The following is a 10717-nucleotide window of genomic DNA, read 5'->3' as shown; positions in this document are numbered from 1 at the left end:
TTACTGTCATTCTCTCGCTGGAGCACCGACACCTGAACCCGCCCTCCTCTGTTGCTCTATATGAGGAATGTGAGGAAGGAGATAAGAGATAGAGAGACGAGAGAGATGGGAGGGGTGACTCCTGACACGTGGGATCCACTTTTTTTTAATAAAAAAATCACACGTGGTACCAAATCTAGGCTAGAAAACACCTAGGGAGATTATGTGTAGGTATTTATAGTTGGGGTGTAAAATATCTGGTTTTGAAGTTGGAGGGTGTGTTTTAGACAAAACAAATAGTTGAGGGGTGTCTAATGGTCTTATGTCTTCCAATGTTGGTCCCGAACGGGATGATACACGTGTATTTTGGCTCATTCCTGTCCAATAATGGGCTAAATGCATAAGACCCAACAAACCTAGAAACCATCGTAGAATTCAAAATGGATGTATGAGATTTTGGTTCATACGTCTATTTTTATTATTTTCTTGCTACAAGTAGTCAAGTGCTATCATGGATTTTGGATCTGGAAGCTCAGGCTAGTGCATGTGCATCTAGCAATACTAGTGCTAGCGCGGCTGCTCATGCAGCTGCTGATTTATCAAGAGAAAGCAAGTGCAAGTAACATCTTGATATTGGTGGTGGTCGATCGGTCCTACTTACCTAGTCGGCACTTTACTTGATGTTGTAAGCACGATGCATCAATTTATTTGTCTTTCATGCATGTGTTGATTTTTGTCTGTATTCGCCAACTTGAATTATCTAGAAAAGATAATTTAGAGAAGATTGATATGGAATTGCCTGAACACTCCTATTTTATTGCTATTTCCTTTATATATATAAATATATACATGTATCCTTGTATCCTAGTATTTTGAAAAATGACGTATCCCCGTATCGTCGTATCGCGTATCCGTATCCCCGTATCAAGCTAACATAGTTTTTTTTTGGAGGCCTAACGGTGGAAGTTTCTGGAATTTGATGACGGATGCATTGTGATCCAGGGACGCCATCTCCCTTGGCCCATGGAATATTTTCCTTTTTTTTCCTCTGTGGTAGGGGCGATGGATAACCGATGACAACATTTGGCAGATTGAGATTAATTTAATTAGCCCTGGTTAGTTCCCAAAAAATTTTCGTAAAAACATTACATCGAATCTTTTGACACATATATGAAGCATTAAATATAGATAAAAAAACTAATTACACAGTTTGCATGTAAATTGCGAGATGAATCTTTTGAGTCTAATTAGTCCATGATTAGCCATAAGTGCTACAGTAACCCATATGTACTAATAACGGCTTAATTAGGCTCGAAAAATTCGTCTCGCGGTTTCCAGACGAGTTATGAAATTAGTTTTTTCATTCGTGCCCGAAAACACCTTCCGACATCCGATCAAACATCTAATGTGACACCGAAATTTTTTTATTTCACCAACTAAACAGCCCCTATATCGTTACTGGGTACTTTTACCTTTTCGCTTAGTGAGGTGATTAGCATGTGTACGTATATGGTAGGACGATATTTTCTGTCCAGACTTCTTTTATCATCTTGTTTGAGATATTTATGAGCTTTGCCAACAGCCCCTATGAAGGTCATGTAATATTTTGTGGTCCCGTAGCAATTCCTATGGTTGGTCTTTAGTCTCTGTCTATCTGACAGTAAGTACTATGGCTAAACATAATTAATTATAAATTTACAATTTATAGGTTCAATATTTATTATGTCTCGAGTATTTTTCAAACATCTCATACTTTTAACATATCAGTATTAATCTATAACACCAATCCAATTACATGAGATGTTTGTGTGGATACATGAGACAGAATTATCTGCGCATTTACACGCCATATCTCTATTCGTAACTCCATAGATAAGTTTATACAAAAGCAGGCAATAAAGGATCAAATACCAACAGTTCCCCCATCTGTTATGAACAACCACCACCACCCACCCTTTTCTATCCACCGTCAATAGATCAAAAATCGTACTTCCATATTAATAATAGACTGCTCCATAAAAACAATCATATATGAGTAAATAAAAGCGGATAATAATAAATATTGGATCATCAGATATCAATTTCACCCTGCAGCACTTTCCCCATCCATTGATGAACAACAACAACCACCACCCTTTTCCATCCATCATCAACAATGAAAATCGCTATGCATTCAACCCATCTGTTCTGACTCATGTATGGCCCTGTTTGTTTCTGGGAGAGGATAAAATTTTGGATTATCGTGGCACGCTTTTCAAACTGCTAAAAAATGTATTTCGTGTGAAAACTTTCTATATGAAAGTTGTTATAAAATACCAGATTAATCCATTTTGAAGTTTGTAATAATTAAAACTTAATTAATCATATGTTATTACCACATCGTTTTGTGTGAAACACTTAACCTTTATCTTCATCTTCATCTTCAGGAGATACAAACACCACCTATGATTGTTGATCGGCGGTTATAAATGACTATAGTGCATATGATTTATGGGTATATCTTTAGTAGTATAACTGGGTCGGTGGTACGTATAGCAGCACACCGTGACAATAATAGAGAGAGAAAAATATAAATAAATAAAAAATAAAAAAAAGTGAAAAGGGGAGGAGGAGGAAGGTCACTAAAATACAATCCGGTGATTTTATCCCCTCGCACCCCCCCTCCCCTCTCGGGATCCCTCAATCTCATCATCCTTCTCCTCCCCTTCTCCGCTCCCAACGCATCGCATCGCACCCAAACCCATCGCCTCTCGAATCGAAAGAGACCAAGCGCACGGAAAAGCCTCCCTCCCTAAACAACACGACCCATCTCCTCCTCCTCACTCTCCGGCGACCCCCGCGCTCGAAACCCTAGCCCTCCTCCTCCTCCTCCTCCTCCGCCGCCGCCGCCGCAGCCGCAGCCGCCTCCCCCCCTCCCCCCGCGCGCCTGCTCCGCTTCCCGCCGCCGCCGCCGCCGCCGCCGCCGAAACCCTAGCGAGCGAGCGAGCTTCGCGCACACTCCCCCTCCCCGCTCGGATCCCGCGGCCGCGAGAGGAGGGCGATATGTCGGAGAGGAAGATGGATCGATTCGCGGCGCTCGGCAAAGGTGAGCACGCCCGATCCAACCGTGTGCAGCGGGGGTGGGGAGATCTCCGATCTGCGGCGCTCGCGGGATTGGGGGTGGGGGTGGGGTGGGGGTGTTCAGATCTGTGTTCGATTTGATGGTGATGAATGATGATGATGCCTGGTTTGTTTGCGCAGATGTGCTCTCGCTGGGGATCGACGACGACATGGCCGCCGCCGCCGCAATAGGTTTCGTCGACGAATCCAAAGGTCGGGGCCCTTCTACACACACCCCCATCGCATCGTTCGTTATTTTTTTTCTTCCTTAGTCGTCGAGGGAATTGTAGCATATAGCTTCATGTATGATTTGGTTTTGGATTGGGTATACTGTTCATGCGTGTGTGTGTGCACGTGTGCTCGTGCGTGCGCGTCCTGTGCCTGCTTGTGTGGTGTGTGAGCGGACGCTTGCTTGCTTGCTGGTGGGAGTGAGAGTGGGGTTTGTGCGTGAGCAGGGCATCCTTTTGTGTGAGATAGCACGCTTTTGCTAAGTCGTTGACCCTGGAAAATCTTTTGGCTATGCAGATCAGCAGCACCTGGATAACAGCATTCCTCTGTCTCCTCAGTGGCTTTATGCTAAACCAACTGATGCAAAGGTTTGTGATGCTCTCCTGACCATGTTTCAATTCAGACTCTGTATATGGCTTTTCTACTTTGGTCACAACTCATAAGTTTATCTGGGACTGTATATTGATTTATTGTTTATCGCTTGCTGCTAGAAACGGTCATTAATGATGCACGATGCTTGTTTGCAGATTTTGGGTCATGGTTCCTTGCTTGACCCTTCTGAAAAAGAAGTAAGGATGCCGGAAGGAGCTGCCGACAAGAAAGAACGCAGGCGGAATGTATTTGATGCTGACAGTAGCCTTCGTTGGCTAGAAGAGGAGAGGGAAACAAGCCTACCTGGGAGGAGGGAGCGCAAGAAGGAAGTGGACCGCGATATGGAGAGCCGTAAAAATGATCGCCGATCTGATAATGTTTCTGTGAGGGATGGAGGTGATTCACGAGCACCCCCATCTGAAAGGTGGAACGATGGATCCACCCGTGGTTCAGGGAATGAAGGGCGGCGTGATGGCAAATGGTCATCAAGATGGGGGCCTGATGACAAGGAGAAGGACTCCAGATCGGAAAAGAAGCTTGATGCGGAGAAGGATGAAAGCCATGCTGAAAAACAGACATTTACTGGAAGGCTGCTGACTGAGACAGACTCTCGTGACAAATGGAGACCTCGTCACCGGCAGGAAAGTCACTCAGCTGGAACAGGAACGTACCGCGCTGCTCCGGGATTTGGATTGGAGAAAGGACGTGCGAAGGAGTCCAATGTTGGTTTTTCCGCTGGAAGAGGCAGGGCAAACCCCAACTCCATCCCATCCTTCACCCGGCCATCTTCTGCTGGACCAATTGGTGCTCCTGCTACACATGGAAAATGTGCATCATCTGCTGTTACCTTTTGCTACCCACGGGGCAAACTTCTTGATATATACAGGCAACAAAAGGCAATGCCATCCTTTGATGACGTACACTGTAAGCTGGAGGAAGTTCCTTCTGTCGTACTATCTTCTCCTGTGAAACCTCTGGCCTTTGTTGCACCTGATACTGATGAGGAGGTAACATTTTGTTGATAAATGCCTTACTTTTCGTTGAATATTCAACTCTGTTCATATGCATATTTATCTGCCTATTCATTTTGTAGGCTGTTAGGGAAGATATTATGAAGGGTAAGGTCATCAGCAGTGAAGTAGCCAATACAACTGGAATGCAAAGAGATAGGAAAAAAGAGCTTGAAGGTATGTACACCATACGAAGCTGCAAGCAGCATTGTGGCTATTATTTTTGTAGATCTAAAAAATGCATGAGCTACCGTCACAAGGGTTCTTTTCTTTCTGGGCGTCTTCTGAAGCTAACTATATTTCAGGATTGGCTTCTGGTATTGATGGCAAGAAGGATACAAGCTCTGTTGCTTTTAGTGGATTGGGTCAGGAAGAATCATCCACTTTAATCTCAGAGAAGGATGCCTTCTATGACGGAGGGGTAATCTCTGCTGGTATTACATTTCCGTCAAAGGACCTTACTATGGAACAAAATGAATTTGGGCTTTCTGGCATACGGGAAGATGCGAAAATTAATGAAGTCAACTCAAGTGCTGATCTTGATCTTGGTGTAAAGCTACCCAACGACTCAAGCTCTCTGTTTCTTGAATCACCCTTTGAGCATATTCAACAACCTCCTGTGCTGTACCAAAATAATGACATGGATACAAAAGCTAGTGGCCAGGCTAGCTATCCAGAGGACTTAACTCTGTTTTATTTGGATCCCCAAGGGGGCATGCAGGGTCCATTCCTAGGTGCTGACATAATCTCTTGGTACGAAGATGGATATTTTGGTTTGGAGTTACCAGTGCGTTTGGCTAATTCTCCAGACGATTCTCCTTTCCGGCCACTTTTTGAAGTAATGCCACACCTTGGACAAAAGCCCCAACCTCTCCCACCTGTATCCCATGGTGAAACTAGTGAATCTCCAGACTCTGTACATAATAGTTTTGATGACAAGGTTCCTGCTTCTGGTTCTTTTGGGAAGAATGATCAAACATCTAAACGGGATTCTGAAAGTTATGTTCTTGATCTTAAAAGAGGTGAGCAGGAAGCAGCTGTTCAGTCACATATGAGTTGGCTCCCTTCACATGAAACAGAAAAGACCGCATCTAATGTTGATATCCGCCAGCAGCACATTCCTGAATCAGTGAGTCTGGATGCTGAAGGTTAGTTTCCTTGGTTTTTGAGGCCTTATATTCACAATCATCTCTCAGTCCTTTGTTTCCAATTTGCAGTAAATGCTCATTTTTTTTTATTTCTACTTACCGCAGAAATTTTGTACACAGCGAGGCCTAACAGCAGCACTGGTCAGTCTCTACGGGATCTTGAAAATGACCGTTCAGATTTCCAGTTGGGATCACGTGATCACCGTGCTGCAATGGGAGAAGCTAATTTGCCCCAGCATGATGTTCCCCGAGAGAGTGAGCTCAGTCCTCTTGGCTTGCTTTGGTCTGAGTTAGAAGGAATGCACCCGAAGCAACCTCTCTCATCTAACGTACTCGGTGTAAATGAGCGAAGAAATCCCAAGCCTGCAGCCCCTAAGGACATTCCGCCTGTGAGCATGAGGCATGGGCAGCTTGGCAGGATGAATGAAGCTCCTGTTGTTCGAGACGAGTGGCCTGCCAACTTTGGGCGTCTGGACAATGTGACTGACACAAACATTTCAGGTCGACTTCCCCAGCTTGAACCTGACTTGAATCATTTGAATATGGAGGAGCAAATGCTTCTCCAACAGATCCGGAGGGAGCAACGGCAGCAGGAGCAGTTGATGGCTCGGAACAATCTGGAGTTTCCTGGACCATTTCCAGGACAGGTGTTTGATTCTTTGCACCAACACAGGCAGTCTATGAATCAACCGGTTCCTGAGGTGGAGCATCTTTTGAGAGTCCAGTTTGAGCTTGAGCAACAGCAACGCCGCCAACAGCTCCAGCAAGAGCAGCACCAGAGGCAACTGCAGCAGCGTCAAGCCCAGCAGCTTCTTCAACAGCAGCAGCAACAGCAACAACAGCAACAGCAACAGCTGATTCTAGAGCAAATGTTGCAGCAACAGTTGCAAGCTTCAAATTTTGGACCAACTAACATGGTTGATCAAGTATTACTTCGGGAACATGTATTGAATGACCTGCATCACCAGCCCCACCATTTGCAAAGGCAGCATGATGCAGCGATTGAGCAACTCATTCAAGCAAAATTTGGGCAAGGTATCCATAGGGAGCATCACAATGATCTGATGGATGTTCTCTCACGTTCAAATCAGAGGCAAATGCTTCCTTTAGAGCAACAAATTCTGTTAGGTCTTCACCATGATCAGCTCCAGTCACAACAATTGGCAAACGCTCTTCGTCAACATGCAGGCAGAGAGGAAGAAAGACATTTGAGCGGGGGTTGGCCAATGGATGAATCGGGTCATTTTATCCGCTCAGGAACTAGTCCGAACCAAGGCCATGCCTCTAGACTAGGACATTTTGATCTTCTGCAGTCCCTTCAGAGATCCTCATCGGTGGAGCAGCATGAACATCTCGAGCGGAGCTTGTCTTTGCATGAGCGGTTGCATAGAGGAGGTCAAGGTATCCACTCCCTTGAGAGATCTGGCTCTTTGCCTGGTGGCGCTCCTCTACCTAACCTGGATGTTGTAAATTCCCTAGCACGCCATCATGGCATTGGTCAGTTAGAAACACATGGAGATTTGTATTCTCTAGGACAAATGCCTATGGTTCCTTCAGGGGTTCATCCGCAGCAACACAGGCTTCAGGAACAGCTTTCTGGTAACTTGGCAAGGCTGGATAGGCACTGGTCAGATGCCAATGGACAGTTGCAAAACACACTTATGGAACCTTCACGCATCAGCCAGATGCAAATGGAAGCACAGAAACAGCGAAGGAATGTGGAAATGAACCTTGCCGTTGACAATTCACATGCATGGGCATCACTTAGGAACAACGAGAGGAGCACAGAGCAAGATTTGAGCGACTTGTTCCATCAAAAACTAGTTCAGTCACAACAATCTCGTGGTTATCCTGATGTTCCAGTACCGGCATCCTTTGGACGTAAAGACCCTTCATCGCTCTTTGCACAGCCTGCTGCAGATAACCCTTTAAGATCACCTGCGGACAGGTTGTCTTTTGATGATCCTCTTGCAGAAAGGTCCCTTTTTGCTAAAGCTGGGCAGGCAGGACAAGAGGGAGCAGCAAATTTGGAGAGTTTGACTAGCAGTATTGAGAACAGTGGAAAGTTGGGCCTGAGATCAAGCTCAGGATCAATGCTTGATATGCAAAGGGGTGATTTTTCAGGTATTATGGGGGGTGGTGCATCAGGTAATCAATTGGTTGGACTTGCCAATGAGGTACCAAGAGGAAAAAGGCAGGGTTCAAGCGCGAGCTTGGTAGGGGATGACACTAACTTTGCTGAAGAAGCTGGTAGCAACTGGTATTATTCTTGATTCTATTGCTAAGTGCCTCTTTTACCCCACACCCCTTTTTAAATTCATTTTTTTTTGTTTTGTTCATTTCAGTATTGCCAACTTTTGAGAAGTGCTGTTGTTTATAATTATACTTTTTCTTCAAACTGAGTGCTCTTTGATTTCTGATCATTTTGATGTCGGGTTCTAAATCTTATATGTTCCATAAGCAGGCCTGAAGCTACCATGCCAAAAGGGGGCACTCATTCCTTGCTGAAGCGCCCACCAAGCCAACACGGTTCTGCAACTCAGGCATTGTCCACGGATATATCTTCAACCATTAGGCTGAAGAAAGCAGGCCATGCGTCTTCTGATGGTATGCCTTTTGCAAATTCTGCTTGCTTGTTTATCTTGTCAGGTTAAGAAAGTCCGAAAATATTTAAAAGGAAATATATAGATTAGACTGACTTGTTTCGCACTAGTAGTACTCAGCAGAAAATTGATGTTTTTTGATAGGGCACTTATGTAGCACCTAAATTGTTGTGCTTCGTAGTGTTCCAGTGGGATACGCTATTTACCCTATTCTCAGTCTTGAGTTCCAACTTCCAAGCTTTGATGTAGCAACTATTATGTTGTGCAGATCATAAGTTGGAATCAGGAGGAGTCACCTCGGCAGCCCAACCTGTGGATATCCCTGTCTCCACTAACAAAGAGGCAGGCTCTTTCATCTCGCCATCAGGAACAAGCGTCGATGGTCCGTCCTTCAGGGAAATGGTGAAGAGCACGAAGAAGCCGGCATTGCAGCAGTATGATGCCTCTGAATCTGCAGATGGTGGCCCGGGCGGCAAGGGTGCAAAGAAGAAAACGAAGAAAGGAAAACAGATTGACCCGTCTCTTCTTGGCTTCAAGGTCCACAGCAACCGCATCATGATGGGTGAGATTCATCGCCTTGATGATTAACATGCATCTCTAGGCGCCATTTTGTGTTGTGTACATGTTCATCTCTTTGTAGCGATGCAGAAATTTTGTAAACATTGCTGTGGAGAAGATCATGACTCCCACCCCCTTTTTCACCCCTCCCTCCCACCTTTGTTCATTCCTTTAGCCATAGGATACAGAATTAGTCAGAAGATGAAATTAGGGAGGATTTGTCTTTCTTTTTCTTTCCCCCCTTGTGTATCTGTGGTGCCCTCAGGTTTTTACAGGAGAGATTGTACAGGACAGTGCAAAATGGTCAGCATGTTTGTAGGGTTCTTATTTTTTTTGAAGGACTTTTTGTCCTTTTAATCGATGGTCTCTCTTCCAAGTTATGGAATGCTCCGTCACCGACTCACCGTGGTGCGGATGAGTCGTAGTAGTTGTAACCGACTGATCGTGGTAACATCATGCTTCTCTTGTTGCCTACTGTGTCTGTTGCAAAGATTCTGGGAGTACATACGTCGGGTGTTACCTACCTGTACGAAACTTCATCTCTGTCTACGCTGTTACTCCCTCCGTCCCAAAATAAGTGCAGTTTTCTACTATTTATGTTCAACGTTTGACCGTCCGTCTTATTTGAAAATTTTTTATAATTGGTATTTTTATTGCTATTAGATGATAAAACATGAATAGTACTTTATGTGTGACTAAATGTTTTTAATTTTTTCATAAATTTTTCAAATAAGACGGACGGTCAAACGTTGAACGTGAATAGTGTAAAACTGCACTTATTTTGGGACGGAGGTAGTACTTTTCTTATTCTGGTGCAAGTTCTCACTACACGAGACTAAACTGTCACAGAAACACAAAACATCGACGAGACTTTACTGTTGCAGAAGCACAAGAGTCGTTCCAGTAAAATGGACGCAAGACGCAATTTAAGCACTGGCAGCTAGAAAAAATTAATGTTTAGACAGTGACCGAAACCATCTCATTCTCATCCCGAAAGAGGTGAGGCTGAGGCGTGCATGGTGTGTCCCAATCGAATGAGATGAGAAGAGACGATACCAAGGATAAGCTAGAAAAAAAAAACTTGCGGTGGGTCCCACTCGACGTGGATGATCCGTTGGCGAAATGGTCGCCGGTCACTCGCGGCGCGACATCTGCGTGAATTGATGTCCTCACCAGATCCCCTGTGGTATCCTTCAATGGCCAATGCTCACCACTCACCACCTGCTGGGAGCAGAAAACATTGGCAAAGCCAAAAAAAAAAAAGAGAAGAAGAATAAAGGTCGGTTATGTTCGCATCAAACGTGAGTATGAATAATTTAGACCACCTTAAAATTAATATTCATGCAATATAAATAATTTTGATGCCGTCAAAGTTGTAGGGGAATGGCTTTCACCGGTTGGATTTTATGTATTTTAGGCGTGGTGGATGCATGCGTACATCAATTGATGCTGGTGTATAAAAACAACAGTAAATCCTGCTTTTGAACAAATGGACTTGAAGAAAATTTTGTGATAATTAAGCTAGTTTCAGTAAAAAATTATGTCCCAAAGAAATTCTATTAATTTGGCTGCTTGGTAGTTCAGGCTTCCCTTACCGTCAGGAGGGATTATCCCTATTCCGATGGTATTGTAGTTACCAAAAAAGTTATTGACAAAAACCGGGATGTTTTGAAAATCAAAAGGTTATTATAGCAAGTAACTAAGTTGCAAGCTCTATTTG

General features: G+C 44.3%; 1 protein-coding gene across 4 annotated transcripts; it reads left to right on the top strand.

Annotated features, from left to right (window-relative positions):
- The first annotated feature begins 2650 nt into the window (after positions 1–2650).
- Positions 2651–9354, top strand: LOC4327226 (protein ESSENTIAL FOR POTEXVIRUS ACCUMULATION 1). Of its 4 annotated transcripts, none has more exons than XM_066310519.1 (9): positions 2651–3064; positions 3220–3291; positions 3604–3674; positions 3834–4685; positions 4772–4865; positions 4994–5836; positions 5957–8096; positions 8301–8443; positions 8708–9354. In XM_066310519.1, exons 1-9 carry the CDS (start codon positions 3022–3024, stop codon positions 9025–9027), a joined length of 4578 nt encoding a protein of 1525 aa, XP_066166616.1. In that variant the 5' UTR covers positions 2651–3021; the 3' UTR covers positions 9028–9354. The 4 variants fall into 4 exon arrangements, with proteins under 4 accessions (XP_066166616.1, XP_015614913.1, XP_015614905.1 ...); XM_015759427.3 differs by having other exon boundaries at positions 8298–8443; XM_015759419.3 differs by having other exon boundaries at positions 5942–8096.
- Positions 9355–10717: the final 1363 nt, after the last annotated feature.

This window comes from Oryza sativa, chromosome 1 (genome assembly GCF_034140825.1).
Source record: "Oryza sativa Japonica Group chromosome 1, ASM3414082v1".
Taxonomy (NCBI): domain Eukaryota; kingdom Viridiplantae; phylum Streptophyta; class Magnoliopsida; order Poales; family Poaceae; genus Oryza; species Oryza sativa.
The sequence above is the reverse complement of the archived record's forward strand: the minus strand, read 5'-3'. Positions and strand labels throughout refer to the sequence as shown.

Coding starts and splice junctions, on each gene's coding strand:
- LOC4327226 (XM_015759410.3), top strand. CDS start 3,022: ATGTCGGAGAGGAAGATGGATCGATTCGCGGCGCTCGGCAAAG. Junction 3,065..3,219: donor ATTCGCGGCGCTCGGCAAAG/GTGAGCACGCCC, acceptor TTGTTTGCGCAG/ATGTGCTCTCGCTGGGGATC. Junction 3,675..3,833: donor CTAAACCAACTGATGCAAAG/GTTTGTGATGCT, acceptor GCTTGTTTGCAG/ATTTTGGGTCATGGTTCCTT.